Source organism: Haliotis rufescens, unplaced genomic scaffold, assembly GCF_023055435.1.
Source record: "Haliotis rufescens isolate VD_foot unplaced genomic scaffold, xgHalRufe1.0.p SCAF_8, whole genome shotgun sequence".
Classification (NCBI taxonomy): domain Eukaryota; kingdom Metazoa; phylum Mollusca; class Gastropoda; order Lepetellida; family Haliotidae; genus Haliotis; species Haliotis rufescens.
This window is the reverse complement of record NW_025964372.1, coordinates 45,556,807-45,573,351: the sequence shown is the minus strand read 5'-3', so window position 1 is coordinate 45,573,351 and position 16,545 is coordinate 45,556,807. Positions and strand designations below refer to the sequence as shown.

At 40.1% G+C, this 16,545-nt stretch overlaps 1 protein-coding gene across 3 annotated transcripts in view; it reads left to right on the top strand.

Moving 5' to 3' along the window:
* LOC124143566 (protein sidekick-1-like) overlaps nt 1–16,545 on the top strand; it is a 59,235-nt gene that overhangs the window by 6,220 nt on the left and 36,470 nt on the right. For all 3 annotated transcript variants that reach the window (XR_006862303.2, XM_048389149.1, XM_046512584.2), the window contains 9 exons: nt 273–539; nt 2,474–2,788; nt 3,657–3,938; nt 4,895–5,194; nt 6,734–6,887; nt 8,105–8,223; nt 12,174–12,287; nt 14,318–14,470; nt 16,428–16,543. Coding sequence is in view for 2 of the 3 variants with exons in the window: in XM_048389149.1 (XP_048245106.1) it covers nt 273–539; nt 2,474–2,788; nt 3,657–3,938; nt 4,895–5,194; nt 6,734–6,887; nt 8,105–8,223; nt 12,174–12,287; nt 14,318–14,470; nt 16,428–16,543 (1,820 nt within the window). In the remaining variant the exon portion in view is untranslated. The remainder of the gene's footprint in view (nt 1–272; nt 540–2,473; nt 2,789–3,656; nt 3,939–4,894; nt 5,195–6,733; nt 6,888–8,104; nt 8,224–12,173; nt 12,288–14,317; nt 14,471–16,427; nt 16,544–16,545) is intronic.

The window sequence follows — 16,545 nt, the reverse complement described above, 5'->3', positions numbered from 1 at the left end:
CTCCCACATTTAGCTGACACACCGTGATATAACTGGAATAATGTTAAAAGCGGCATTAAACCCAGCTCACTCACTCACTCTATGGTTCGCGTTACTTTTAGCAGTGAGTATATTTTCTGGTTTACAGATTTTTGGCTAACCAATTAACTAAGATAGAACTACAAATAAAACTTTCTGTTGCTTTTATTTGTCACATCTGTTGATAAAAGTGGAAAACTTCCTTGGATTGGAATATTAATTTTGAACCAATGTTTATTTTCCTTTTTGTCAAGAATGGTTGAGCCGTCCTCAGAGCAAGGCTGTGATAGCGGGACGCGATGTCCGCCTCGACTGTCGGGCCCAGGACTCAGGGGGGACAACTCTGGTCTATGAATGGAGGTTCAATGACAGCCAGATACAGACAAAATCTGCAGTATTTGGAAATAATTCTCTGCTGATACCACAGTTTTCATCCTCTGATATTGGTCGTTACGATTGTGTCATCTCAAGCTCAAGAAATGTTTCATCTGTCTCAGAAACTGCAACAGTCATTTTGGCTTGTAAGTATTACATGTATATTTGCTGGGATTGATGTGAACTTGCTGTGACAAAACCAATCTCACTAAAATCAGACCTTTTACTCTGATAAGACCTGCAAAGATCTGAGGATCTAAAGGCTTCTAAATTCTCGGGATGATGAGCAGAGCATACATACCATCTGATTTCTGTATCTCGAAAACAAACTTAAACATCCTTTTCCGATTTTACACGATGTTCACAGCACCATCAGAGCTACAGATAAGCAGCGTATTTCGGTAAAATACCCCCCAAAATGTTAAAAACCCAATTACTTTCAATTAACTTGCGTACAAAAATGCATGTATTAAATGAAAAAGTCAAATGTATAAAATCAGCACGCGTAAATACCCAATGAAGCTTTTTCAGCATGCCTACAAAGGAGCTAATTTCCGAAACACAATTACGAGCTAATTTACTTTCCGAGTCAAGCCTATATATTTAGAACATTTATATACATCTAAAACATTATTTCATTTTTTTTAAATCTTAAAATGATTACAAATTGTGGGAAAAACTCAAAAGAGTGAATAGATGAGTGAAAAAATATTGGTCTCCCAATGAAAAATGTAATTACTCAATTAAAATCGAAACCCTAGAGTAAAAACTCAATTCCACAAAAACTTATCTGGAGTTCTGACCATTACGTTTTTGTGTAAATTTTAGAATCCCTGCCCATTTTAGCCGCCTTAGTATCTACACCAAAACAGGAGTTCTGCTGAAAGAGTAATTTTTTAACTTTTCCTGCATTGCTACCTTAATGCATTAGACATAGTAATGCTGGATAAGTATTTAAATTTAAAAAATATTTAGATTTTACTAATTTGTGTTCTGTGTGGGTTTTCTTTTGTGAAATTCAAATTTTCGAAATCGCTATGGTGAAGATCATAGAAGATCTAATCAAATCGTTTTGGAAAGCTGGCATTGACAACTGATTTGGAACAAGAACCCATGCTTTCTTCGATTAGAATGGGAGATCATGGTCACTAAGGGTCACCTGAGGTTTGTGTCTTCAGATCTTCACGCAGAGAGGTATCTTACCAGAGTAAACGATCTGACTACGACGAGATTATGACTTCCAGTAGGACACACTCTAAAACTCTGGATGTATGTTTATTCAAACTGTACATTTACATACATATGCCAGTTACCCCCATGAAGATCCGTGTGAGGGCCAATTCTAACCCGGATCTTCATGGGGCTAACTGGCATATAAGTGCATGTAAAAACATTCATATTTCATGACTAAACCTTACTTGTCTCTGCTGAGTGGTTAAAGCGTTCGCACGCCACGCTGAAGACCCGGGTTCGATTCCTGACATGGGTACACTGTGTGAGGCCCTTTTCTGGTGTCACCCGCTGTGATATTGCTTGAATATTGCTAAAAGCGGCGTAAAACCATACTCACTCACTTACTTGTCTCCGCACAAAATTGATCATCTGACACTCAGTACCTCTAAGGTGTGTTTACCATACTACATCACTCGTCCCTATATAATGTGTGATGTATCATACTTACTGTGGGTACTACAAGATTATGTGCACGTTCCCATTACATTTCACAGCAATGCGTCATTAATATATGTAACACTGGCAGCCTGTGATTCAACTTTGATAAATTTATGTGACAAGGGTGCAACATGGTATTGTCTGGTGCAAGTAGGTTTTCATTTAAATATAATCGTCACAATATGGCTGAAATATTGCCGATGTGACGTAAAGCATAAACTCATTCACTCACTTATTTGAATATGCACTTGGTGCAACTTGGTTTTTATGTCAGCATGCACTTGGTGCAAGTTAAATTAAGTTGCTTAAATGTACCCCTGACTTTGTTACAAATACCATCCCTTGTCACGAAACTGGTCTGAATCATATCGGTGATGTAAGTTCCGAGAGGTTGTGTTTGTATTTACAGATATCAACAAGTTCCAGCTCAGCCCTGTATCAGTTCGCGTAGAAGTCAACGCGTCTGTGACGTTTGAGTGCATCACAGGTTCCAGCGCCCCCTATCCTAAAGTGTACTGGGATCTGAATGGCCAGGAGTTCTGGGGCGGGGAGCAGGTAACGGCGTCCTACGGAGACTACGACGCCACGGGGCTGAGTGCACAGTACTCCATGAAGCTGGTTCTCACTATAAACAGGACCAATATTGGAATCCTCCGCTGTATGGCGATAAACACGCTCTTGAAGCGGAATGTCAGTAGTGGAGACGCAGCAATATTCCTGACAGGTATGCAAAAGTTTTAATCGGGCCAAAATGTAATATACTTATATTTCAGCAGAGATATATCTACACCACCTCAGAGGCCGATATTAGGCCTCTTCAGCAAATGTCACTAAAAGTTCCTGAATTGGAATGAGACATTTCCTAATTCATATACGTTGTAACTAATATGGCTTTGTAGAGGTAACTTCATAGTGTATTTCACTGATAACAGGACCAATATAGAGGAAGAGACCATAAAATATATCTCAATATTGAACAAAATAGTGATTTTGTCCTAATTGGCAAATGACTCTTCAGCTATGTAGTGGGTAAATATTTTTAATTATTTAATATTTTTTAAGATGATATTTAATACACACCTGATGTTAGTTGCAACACTTTTCGAATTCTATGTCAAAATAGTTAGAGCCTTCCATTTGATGAGATATGCAGAAACATCCACAGTTTTTTTCGAATGTAAAATAGAAAAAAACAGTGAAACATTGGGTCGGTAGGTTACCTAAAAAACAGGTTGGTTAAACATTATAATGTAAAACTAAACTTTGGAGCCTGATCCTCCTTTTTGGCCTATTATCGATGAAATACAAGTCATCTTGACCAAGCCATCACGTCAGTTAATACAAATAATAATCATAACATTTATTGGGATTATTTTATTCCCTTTGGGGAATATTTGCTTACATTCGCTGTGGGCTTGGGGTCAGATATCAGTTCCTAAGCAACTGCAGATAGATCCAAAAGTCAGGAACTGATCTGATTGCAACTCCAATGCTTTAACATAGATATGTGACAGTCGTAGCGCTAAGATCGCTTGGTGAATTGGGAAGCAGTCCAGAATATGTATATTCAGTGGCTGTTACGTTTGTTTCAGATGTCGCCACGACACCAGTGCTGTTGGTGCCTCCTGCTGCTGAAGTCGTCGTCCCCGTCAACACATCTCTGGTGCTAGACTGCCTCACACAGGGCAAAGATGTACTCACTTTGTGGTTTAAGAATGATGCCGGTACCAACGGAAGTTCAACAAGTTACGTATTTTACAATGGAAGTCTGATATTCACAAAGGTGCTACTGGAGGATGCTGGGATATATTACTGTCAAGGCGTGAACGCTGTGGGAACTGTCACTTCACGTCGGTCCAATGTTACTGTCACAGGTAAATACTGTTTGTTTGTTTGTTTGTTTGTTTAACACCACACTCAGCACTAATCCAGCTATATGACGACAGTCTGTAAATAATTCAGTCCAGACCAGACAATCCAGAATTGACATCATGAGCATCGATCTTGGCAATTGAGATATGATGACATCCATCAACCAAGAATCAAGTCATCGAGGCTGACCACTCTATTCTGTTAGTCACCTCTTTTGATTAGCATGGGTTGCTGAAGACCAATTCTAACCCGGAATCTTCACAGGATCTGTTGCTTACTGATACTTCAGGGTGTGTGGAATCTTATCATCATCTTTCACCCTGTCGACCAAAAGTGAGAGATGACCAACTTTTTTCTGATAAACAACATGTGTTTGGAATTACCAGTGATTTAGTAATGATTCCACACACCCTGTTTGTTTATCTCTAACTCTATTGACCAAAACCCTGCAGGGATTCCAGGTTAGAATGTCCCCAGCATCCTGTGCAGGTGGTAAGAGGCAACTATTTGGATCAGGTGGTCAGACTCTGTGACTTTGATTGAGTGTCACCGTACCCTGATGGGGTGGATCATTACTCACAATATTAGGGGACAGTGGGGTAACCTAGTGATTAAAGCGTTCGCTCGTCATGCCGAAGTCCCGGGTTCATTTCCAAACATGGGTACAATGTGTGGAGCCCATTTCTGCTGTCCCTTGCCAAGAGTTGCTGGAATATTGCTAAAAGTGATGTAAAATCATACTCACTCACTCACTCACTCACATTATTAGTCTCTGGTTTGCTTGATCCGGACTCTGTTGTATACTCACAGACAAAAGAAACGCGAAAACTATGAATGTTTGTTAAAATATGAAGAATGACTCATATTCAAGAGACGTTAGATTGGGCTTGTGATGAATATCAGACAGAATTATTATACAAGTAACTGAATGTATTCATATCATTTACTGTCATTTCAGTCCTAAATGTCGACTTTCAAGATGAGCCAAGTGATGCAACAGTGTTTGCTGGCCAGTCCTTGACCTTGAACTGTGTTCCACCAATCAGTGTGCCTCCTGCTAGAGTCACATGGTACAGGAACTATCAGCCATTGGTTGTTGTCCAAGGGGAGCAGTCATTGTCCCCCAGTGCTGGAGTGTGGGATCTACAGTTACAGTCTGTGCAAGCCGATGATCAGGGAGACTACTTCTGTGTGGCGGAGAACCTTCTCGCTGTCCCCACCAGTCGCACGTCCAGGGTGGCCACACTTACAGTACAAGGTCTGTTTTCTTTTGCTTTTTCACATTCCCCCTGTGTGACATATTATTCCTGTCATAATTAGGGCTGAATAAAAAAAAGATTGATAATCAGAATTATCGTTCTTGGGAAGAAATATTAATGATTATCGATTTGAAAATTGTTTGTTGAAAAAATCTTACATACCGTATTCGACGTAATAAGCGCCCCGCTCTAATAAGCGCCCACAGCGACATGTGCTAATATATTGGCCGTTGAACAATCCCAATTAGCATCCCTTCCGATTGATCAATGTACACAAGACTTATTCATTCGTGTATAATACGCACTCGTGTGCTATATGTACCCTTAGTTATGGGCTAATAAATTCTGGAAAATTATATCTGTTGTACATAAACACTTCAGGCTGTAAAAACCACGAAATTTATCTTTCAACTCTGTTTTTTTTACCAAATTATATTCTAATAAGAGCCCCCTATTTCTAATTTTGAGAGCGCCCTGAGCGCTTATTACGTCGAATACGGTAAATTATTGTGATGAAAAATAAAGTTTGAATTTACTGAAAAAGACTTGATATTGTCAATCAATTAAATTGCCGAAGACGGAAAGCACCAGTTTTTGTTATATCTTAAATGTCCACAAAGTAATCCATGCATAAATGTGTCACCACTCATCAGTAATGTGAAACATGTTGATTTCTTTCTGACTTTTTCGCATATTTGTTCAAAGTTACTTCTCCGATATATATTGATAATTGATCAATGTTTTATTTAGATTATTGATCTCTATGATCTAAATCGATAGCCAGGCCTTAATCATAATCGATGTAACTATTGTTTTAAGCCAACACATTTTTTCATATTGGCTAGTATTGTGTACAACCACCTGTAGCTAAAGTGATGACATAAATCCTGCTGGGGTATCCTGCAGGAAGCTGAGGCACGATAGTCCCTGTGATACCCAGTGAGGTAGCCTAGCTTTGGATACTGGTGGCCTATAGACTGTTTTAAACTGTATAAATGCTTTATGCCAAAATATGTTTGATAAAATTTGTTTTTACATATAACTTTGCATTCATGACTCATTCATGTTTATATCAACTTGTTCTTGTCGCTATATGGCTGAAATAATGCCGATGCGATGTTAAATTTTAATTCAGTGACTCACAGCTTTTGCACATGCTTGTGATAGGTGCCACTGGTGGAGCAGAATACACTCACCATTTCATGACCACCTGGTAAAATTATTTGATAGTGTTTCATAAACACATGCTTGGGATCATAGGTGGATCCAGAGGGGGGGTCTAGGGGTCTTGACCCCCACTTTTGAAAAACAAATGTATGTTGTAGGCAGTAAAATTAGCTTAGAGAGGATTTTGATATTTTGGAACCCTCCCTTTTGAAAATGCTGCATCAACCCTTGATGATATGGCGGGAATCCTAGCACATGTGCTCATGTTGTCAACCACTGGTTTACCTGACCTCATTATGATTATTTACATCCTGCTGGGATATACCTGCAATAACCAATATTCATATACTCTTGTTTTACTTTCTCTGCAGGTGCGCCAATTTTCACTGAACCTCCTCTGAACCAGAGAGTTGTCAAGGGGAGACTACTGCAGTTGATCTGCCGAGTGCAGGGTTCACCCACTCCTACAGTGTCCTGGTTGTTTGATGGGAGGAAACTGTCTCCGTCCAGTCAGATTAGCTTCAGGTGAGTCTGTCGTTCAGTATTATACTCTGCCAGCGTGGAGCATTGCTCATATTTACAATCACTAGTTGGTCTGGACCAGACTCAAATTTTACAGGCCATCATTAGATCATCTTCCCGACGAAGGGAGTTAACTGACTATAAAAGTCCAGTTTCCACCCTTGCCCATCTGTCTTGAATTTTGAAGTTTTGGCTGGACTAATGAATCTATGCATATTCCAATCAAAGTCATGTAACAATGTGCAGATTTTGGTCGGCTGCAGGATTTGCAAAGCATGTGTACAGTCAACTGGGCGTAGACAGATATTTTCCAGATCTTTTCATGTTTTAATCAAGGTGCTCAGGTAATATGATCCACTTCTCGGGGTAAGACCCGTTTTATGTCAAAAGAGATCTTGATTATCGATCAGATCTTCTTGCCTGGGTGTCACCATTTTGTTTGAAGCAAATGCAAGTCATATGAGAGGTGGAATCTGATTGGTCAATAGGAGGAAAATAGTAGGGACTTAACTCGTAATCGCCTCTGTCGGCACTACGATCAAGCCTGGAAATTCCGGCCTAGTTTGGCAAAGGTGGAGACTGGACTTTTGGGCTCAGTTGACTCCCTTGCCTCAGGAAGATGTCATAAGATTCCTGGAATATACTTTTCTGGTGATCATGGGTTCAAATCCATCCATTAGTGGTCCTGATTAATTTTTATCTGCAAATATAGTCCCAAGGGGATTCTGGGTAAAAATATAGGTGCCCCGCAGCCTAAGGTTGTCGTAAAAGGTGACTTCATGCATTAGGTGTTCAGGCTGGGGGACTTTCCTGATTGCGCGTCATCACATCTCTCCTGACGTGATTATATACAGACTGCCATTCTTTGATTGGAATGTTAATACTTAAAATCCTACCTTCCTGGCAAGTTTCAGCAGTTATGCCGCGATATTGCTTTGAGAAATAGTACTCTCAAAGTGGCGTCAAACCCAGCTCGCTCATTCTATCTTTACCTTTTCACTTATTCTCTCTCACTCAAGGGGCGGTCGGGTAGCCTAGTGGTTAAAGCGTTCGCTCGTCACGCCGAAAACCCGGGTTCGATTCCTGACATGGGTACAATGTGTGAAGCCCATTTCTGGTGTCCTGTGCCGTGATATTGCTGGAATATTGCTAAAAACGGCATAATACCATACTCAATCATTAACTCATTCACTCTCTCACTCTTGTCCTGGTGATTTCAGGGCCAGCAACCAGGAGCTGTGGATCAGCAATGTGGACAAGTCCCACGAAGGAACATACACCTGCATCACACACAACATGTACGGAAGCAAGACTGTGAATGTGTCAGTCCGTGTCATAGGTATGTATATGTATAGGTTCTAGTGAGCTGTGAGACCCCCTCCGTGGTCTAGTGGTAGAGCATCCGCCTGGAGAGCGGAAGGTCCAGGGTTCGATTCCCGGCCATGTCATACCAAAAGACGTAAAAAGATGGTACTTGTTGTTACCCTGTCTGGCGCTTGGCATTAAGGGGCTAAAACAAGGACTGGTTGGCTCAGTCAGTATACTGTGTCTGAGTGGGGTATTCATGTTAAAACTGCGGCATGGTATCTCAGTGAGCTAGCACTATATATCGGCATCAGTCCGGACTAGTACAAGCAGCCACACAAACACACACACGTACATGCACGTCGCTATATAAGTGCAATAATCTTGGACGCGACTTTAAACCTCATTTCACCTCACCATCTAGTGAATTGTAGGTATATGATCAACTCACTCACACATGCAATAGATCACCCTCATCTGCTACAAAACTGTTCTGAAGTAGAGGAAGAATAAAATGTTTATTCTATTACTCATACTGTCCACACGTCCCAAGAAATCATCATCAAGACTTCAGTGTCTGTGCCATGTTCCTCCATCACTCTTGCTTACATATGGCTGCTTGCAGTCAGGCACAATATTTTAACGAGTCAAGCCAGAGCAAGCAAAAGGATGCTTGTGATTATGGTGACTAATGAGTAGGGCTGGGACGATACACCAACTGTGAGATCCGATACTATTACGATACCTTGCTCACGATCTGATACGTATACTTGCATGTGCACTTATCTGTGGTGCGTAAGCCATCTTTTTCATAGCCAGGATTGCCAAATACCTGGCGCACTAATGATTAACAGTTGGCAGTGTCAGGCATGGCGCAATGGATGAAGATATTTACGTTTTCACTACTCATTTCCACAGTAATTAGTGTTTGGTGTAACATTTATTTAAGAATCGATACTTTTTTCTTAGTGTGCGATTGTGATCGATACTTGTATCAAGAAGTAAAAAATCCCGATCCACCGATCTATTGGTGTATCGTCCCACCACTACTAATAAGCATTTGGATTACGTCTTGCAACCATCCGTTCCACATATTGGGTCAATGTTAGGCAACAGTAGGCTTGCGTAAGGTTCATTGCCTTTGGGGAGACACGGACTCAATTCATGACCTAAGATCAGGGCCCACTTGCACAAAACGATCTTAGCGCTAAGACTACTGTAAGCCTATGCTAAAGTATGGGAGTTTCGATCATCTTAGCGCTAAGATCGATTTGTGTAAGTGGGCCCAGATGTGTAGTAACCCAACACAACAGAGTGAGTGAGTGAGTTGTATTTACGCTGCTTTTGGCAATATTTCAGCCATTTCATGGCTGGGGACACTAGAAATGGGCTTCACATTGTACCCATGTGGAGAATCAACCCAGGCCTTTAGTGTGACAGGCGAACTCTTTAACCATTCTGCTGCCCCACCAACGTCTATGCTTCACAGAGAACTATGTACTGTAAATCTGGAAAGTTTTGCGCCATGAAATTATTGCCTAGTGTCTAACACTAACCTTAACTGCATCTGGAAATGTTTTGCCACACCCTGTTGATGAGACTACCACATATCCAAGCTACTTGTGCACATGTTATTTGTCATGAGTAGGAAGCAGCATGATGAAGTGTAGCTCAGTGCCAGTCAGTGTTGTTTTAACTACCGTATTTGACGTAATAAGGGCCCAGGGCGCTCTCAAAATTAGAAATAGGGGGCTCTTTTTAGAATATTTTTTTGGTGAAAAAAAGAGTGGAAAGATAAATTTCGTGGTTAATGCTGACAGCCTGAAATGTTTATATACGACAGATATGTTATTCCAGAATTTAATTGCCCGTTATTAAGGGTGCATATAACACACGAGTGCGTATTATACACGAATACATAAGTCTTGTGTACATTGATCTATTGGAAGGGGTGCTAATTGGGATTGTTCACTTGTCAATATATTAGCAAATATCGCCGTGGCGCTTATTAGAGCGGGGCGCTTATTACGTCGAATACGGTAATTGATGCATGTGTTGTAGTTGTCAAAGGAGGTTGGAGTAACGTGATTATCTAACAGAATAGTCTGGCGTATGTCTGTATTACTCAGTGTTATGTAAGCAACTTTCCTAATCAGACTATTGCCACTTAGTGAGGGATTATTGATTTAATTATGTAACTGGCTGGTGGACAATGAGTGCAAGTAAATAGAAGAAATATAGTCAAGTCCCGTTAATACGAAGTGGCTGGTTGCATATGGTTATGTCGAATTGATGAGTATGTCGGATAAGCAAAATTAAGTCGTATTAACGTTCGTGATCGAAAGTCGTTGTAATATCCAGAGACTCATCTCGCATCAAAACATGGGCTGTGTACTCGGGGCAGATGACAACGGAGTACGCTGGTCACTGTGTCTGATAAATGAGACTGATTATGAGTAATTTTGGTTATTCGTTGCAAATAAGGGGTGTTGAGTCATAGTGTGAGACTGTCTGATTAAAGGGTCTAATTATCACTGATTTGATCGGTTCCCATCGTTAGTGTCAGATAAAGCTGATTGTCGGATTAACGAGTGTCGTATGAATGAGACGTGATGGAATGCCTCATTACGTGTATTTTTAATATACAAATTTAAATGCATTGTGAAACTGTTGCGAGAGGGAGTCACTCACAGTTTTTGCAGTACTTTCCCCCTCACAAAACTTTCCACATTACAGTATACTTGTAACACATTGACAATGACATGAAATGTACTTTACACAACCATATTCAATACTCAGAAGTACAGCACTCTGCACATTCTGAACTGCATCAGATTCTTGTCTTCTGTCAGAATACATAAGGAGTGACTATTGGTCTGGAAATCACTATTGTGATTACTATTGATATTGAAAGAAACTATTGCGATAACTATTGATATTGCAAGCAAATATTGACAGTTTTCAGTGTATCATTTCAGATGGATTTTAGAGTTGAATTAAACCTTGCAACTGAAGTCTTCTTTGTATGTGATAACCATAACAACAAATAAAAAGTAAAGTTTGAAATATGACACAGTTGTTTTTTCTTTACTCTAATAATTTAAGAAAAAGAAACTTCAGCAGTACCATGTGTAAATTACTACCACTCATGATCAAAAGAAAAACAAATTTGAACAGCATTGCATGTATTTTATTCATATGGTAAATACAATCGAAACTATCAATATTCCTAACTGAAATCAATACTATTAATCAGAAACTGATTTAACAATCGATTTATTGACTTTAAGTGCTTACCAATAGCAATATATTGATATTTCAATTTATCGTGACACCCCTAGAATACATCAAATATTTATCTAATTTTCTCAGGGTCTGTAAGTATACTTATCATGATAATAGATAGTGTCACATAATTAAGAATTGACTTCAATATGTTTTTTTGTGTTTATGGAGGCATAAACTTAAAAACCGATGTGCATGCTTCAATCTGCATAGTGGATTTACGTAAAGTATCTATGGCGGCTTTAACGTTTATACCTCCAGAAGTGCCCAAACATACTGAAGTCAATTCTTATAAATAAACACCCCAACAACAATAACTTGCATATTTAATCATTAACACACAACAGTTGTGACAACAATACGAAATCTGTGCAATAAGGCAACACGAGACCCGCCCATTCTATAATCAAGACACAGTGTTTTCTGTTTATGGATCCATGATACAAAAAAATTGCCTTGGTTAGCCAATCAAATGCCTTGGAGTCACTTGCAATTCATTTTTATGAAAAAGGATTCCAGCATTGAAAGGTTGTCAGCAATGAGATTCGACTGAAAACTACTGCTTCGGGTTGCGACGTGTCCACTAAATTGTCTTAATGGTAGACATAACAGGACCTTCTCAGTTGTTGTTGAACCTATTATTATTGAAATAAAATCCTCGCTTTGTTTATTTTTTTAATTGAGAAATCTATTTTCCAGTCCCGCCAGTGACCTTAAAAGATTTTGGCACCATTGTTGTGACATCTGGCGACACGGCCATATTGCCCTGCGACGTGTATGGCGATCCCAAACCAGAAGCTCGTTGGTTCACAGGTTAGTACGACATGCATCTGTAAATTGGGTCTTATGGGGTGAGGTGAGGTGAGGTGAGGTGAGGTGAGGTGAAATGGGGTTTAACGTCATTATGCAAGATTATTGCACTTATATAGCGACGTGCAAGCATGTGTGTGTGTGGCTGCTTGTACTAGTCTGGACTGATGCCGATTTATAGTGCTAGCCTACTGAAATACCATGCCGCAGTTTAACATGAATACCCCTCTCAGACACAGTATACTGACTCTGTGCCGACCAGTCCTTGTTTTAGCCCCTTAAGGCCGGGCGCCAGGAAGGGTAACAACAAGTACCATCTTTTTACGTCTTTTGGTATGACGTGGCCGGGGATCGAACCCTGGAACTTCCGCTACCACTTCCGCTTCTGACGCCTTACCACTAGACCAAGGAGGCGATCCGGTCCTATGGGGATTCCTGGGTAGAAATATATTCTCAGAATCTCATGGTGGCTGTGAAAGATGCGGACAAGTGAGACAGTGAGGTGATGGTGAATATTGGGAAGGCAGGGATTCACTGCTGTCTGTTGTGTTCAGTGTTCACAATTGTTGTGGGGGGCACGGGTGGCCCAGTCGTCTAAGGCGCCGCGATTCGCTGGGCAGAGTTGCGTCCCTTGGACACACCAGAAACTTATGATTGTGGGTTCGAATCCCGGTTCACCCCGATTATGTTTCTAGGTTTGTCAGCACCATACCCGTGCTCGTGGGTTTCACCGAAGTGGTAAACGTCTGAGACCCGCATCACTTCGGGCTTTCCTCCCACATTAAGCTGACACGCCATGATATGACTGGAATACTGTTAAAAGCGGCGTTAAACCCAACTCACTCACTCACTCACTCACAATTGGTGTGTGTGTTTTGCTGTCGCCGTAAGGCTAAAAATGAACAAGATATGATCGGGGACCTTTTTGGTGCAGAAGATCTGGATTATTTAAGAAATGAGCAAAATTATGAATCTTTAACCCAAGCAAAGTTTCATGACAGACAGTACAAACATATGATTAATACATCATCTTGGTCACTGAGTTGCTCATTGTTAGAATTTCTCTTGACTTTGGAAAAAGCAGCTGTTTTAACTCATTTTTGACATATCTACGTAGTTGGTCATGTCAGAAGTCCAATAACCCATTGAGATCAGTGGTGATTACATGTTACAATAGTACCGAGGAACCTTTGCTGGTCGTAAGAGGCGACCAAGTGAATAGGATGGTCTGACTCAGTGACTTGGTTGATTTTGTTGCTTCGAACTCCAACAGTGTGTATTGTTGCTCACAATATCAATCACTGGATTGTCTGATCCAGACTCGATTTTTTTTTACATACTGCCATCATATAGATGGAATATTGCTGAGTGCAACATTAAATGAACAACCAAACAAAACAAAAATCCAGTGTTAAAGAATAACTCCCAGTTGGCAGCCATGGGTACATCTGATAACTTTCAAACCTGAAGCTCAAAATTTTCTGTGACTGTAAAATTTTGATATTCCCAATGAGCCAAAAAGGACCCTATCTCATCTTTGGTTTAAAAGTGCAATTTATAATGACAACCAAACACAAAGTAGTTTCAAACATTTATTATGATAAAATACAAAATTATAAGTTTGGCGTATGGGGAATTCTCAGGTATGACTTAGTGTGTACATGATCGCGCATCGGTCATGCCCAAGCATTGGGATCAAACGCTGGCTATAGTTCTGAGCCTCAGAGCACAGCGAGTGACTACACAGAACGGCACAAAATGGTGCGATAAATGAGAATACAAGTAGCATACAAGTTGGATGTGGATTATTGAACTTTAGGGGGACCTATTCCAGAAATTTGAGGAGGATAGAAAGGCCACAATTCGAGCCAGATGTGGATAAAATAAAATACAGTGATACAGCTGGCTGAGAATACCCCATTTTAATCTTTGGTTTAAAAGTGCAATTAAAAATGAAAAACAAATATAATGACTTCAAAGAGAAATATTTTAAATAGAAATCAGTTATAATTTTTCTCCGATATTGGTTCCAGATGGCAAGCAGATTGAAGGAGATCGTCGCAGATCCATTGTGGACCTGTCGCTGCACATAGAGAATGTGACGTCCGCCGACCAGGGACACTATGGCTGTAGAGCGGAGAATGAAGCCGGTGAAACCTGGGCTAACGGAACACTCTCTGTCCAGGGTAGGCCGGTTTGTTAATAACAGTTGTTTAATAGGGCTGTTACGATTCACTCGCGTATTCGGTGAATCGAACCGTATCCATTCATGAATTGAATTCGTTATTCGTTGCCACTAGAATCGAATATTTATGAATATGCAGTCATGTGTATTTACATACCCTGTACCTAAAAATATCCTTAAGAACATATTAAATGCATAGATGTCTTCACAAGACAACACTCTCATAATATTTAATTTGACAGTATTGTGGTCACTGGTCATTGTCGCATTTGTGCAGATACTAGTTCCTGGATAAGTGCAGTATATATATGTATAATATATTAATAATTAACCAACCATGTCAATTAATTTATGTTGTTATTGTCTTACTGATTACAACAAATAATACATAACTGCTGACTTGTTATTCATGAATTACTTGGTATTCGTGAATTGCTATTCGTATTTGTTACCCTATATTCGTGATACGAATCGTATTCGTCTCACAGTGTATTCGTTGCATCCCTATTATTTAAGCAGTGTTAATAAATGCATGTGCTTTAAAAGTGTATGTTACAGAAGCCTCTTGTGATGTTTTGTCTTGGGAACAATGCATTGATTATTTAATAGATGATATTTTACAATGGACTTTATCCATTTTTTTAATGTGTCGTGTGTTTTTACCAAATTTAAAGGTCAAGGTCAGGAGATGGAAAAAGATCAAAAGTAGGAATGCTTTATCAGCAAATGCATTTTCCCGAGGCAAGAATGTCCACTAGCCTTTTTACCAAAGTCGTGTTTCCACCCTTGACACATCAAGCTCACTTTCCTGTGCTAAATATGATTGGACTATAGCACATATCGATTGTCCAATCAGAGAACGTTTCACAAAATCAACATCCACGACTGTCACACGTTCGTATGAAAGTGATTTAACAGATAAGAACAGCGATCTGATTGGATATTGCGTTTTCATTACAAGGGGCACAACTCATTATCTTCGAGATGTGATGCCAGGGTCGAGCCAGGAAAAGTGGCCTTGATATGGCAAGGGTAGAAACTAGGATTTGATATTGGCTAGTGGACACGCTTTCCTCTGGAAGATTCAGCAAATGTACAATATGTATTCCCTTGGATTAGGCCTAAATTGTTTCAAAAAAGGTTATGAGAGAGTGAGTTTTGTTTTACGCCGCTTTTAGCAATATTCCAGCAATATCACGGCGGGAGACACCAGAAATGGGCTTCACACATTGTACCCATGTCGGGATTCGAACCTGGGTCTTTGGCGTGACGAGCGAACGCTTTAACCACTAGGCTACCCGACCACAAAAAAAAAAGGTTATGGATGAAGCCAGCTAAAGGTCAAGGTTATTGTGAAAGTTTACATCAGTGTCAGTTTTAACGATGCTGTTACTTCAACAGGCCATTTGCACATATCTCGGCAGGTATCGCCCAGTGTCGTATCATGTCATGTCACGTCTCAAAGTTCAAGGACATCATTAAAATTATCGAGAAAAAGGATTATCGTTGATTTACAGTTCATTTTAATTCTTTCCATCCTGAGAGTTGGTAGTTGTTGGACCTAAACCATACTGAATAAGGTCAAGGTTGCTGCAAGGTCAATGTCATTAAAATGTTGATATGTTTTGCATATGGTTGTGATGTGATTTGGATAAATTATTTTTATTGAAAACAATTACGACGATTTGTATCAGGTTCCCCCAATATGTTTAACCGAAGACCCGGGTTAGGTTCCCAACATGGGTACAATCATACAATGTGTGAAGCCCATTTCTGGTGTCCCCCGTTGTGATATTACTGAAATAAATGCTAAAATCGGCATAAAACCATGCTCACTCACTCACACATTTGGGTTTCTCATTTCAGCATGAACTACTTATATTAGTTAGGATGTAGCATGTATGATAATAGAATGTTTGACAAAGTGTCCATGCTGAAATAACTTCTTGCTGCACCAGTTCCTCCCAAGATAACACAGGGCCCAGTGGACACGGTGGTCGTGATTGGTCAGTCCGTGCTCCAAGCCTGCAACACAGAAGGGGTGCCCTCGCCCAAGATACAGTGGCTGTTCAATGT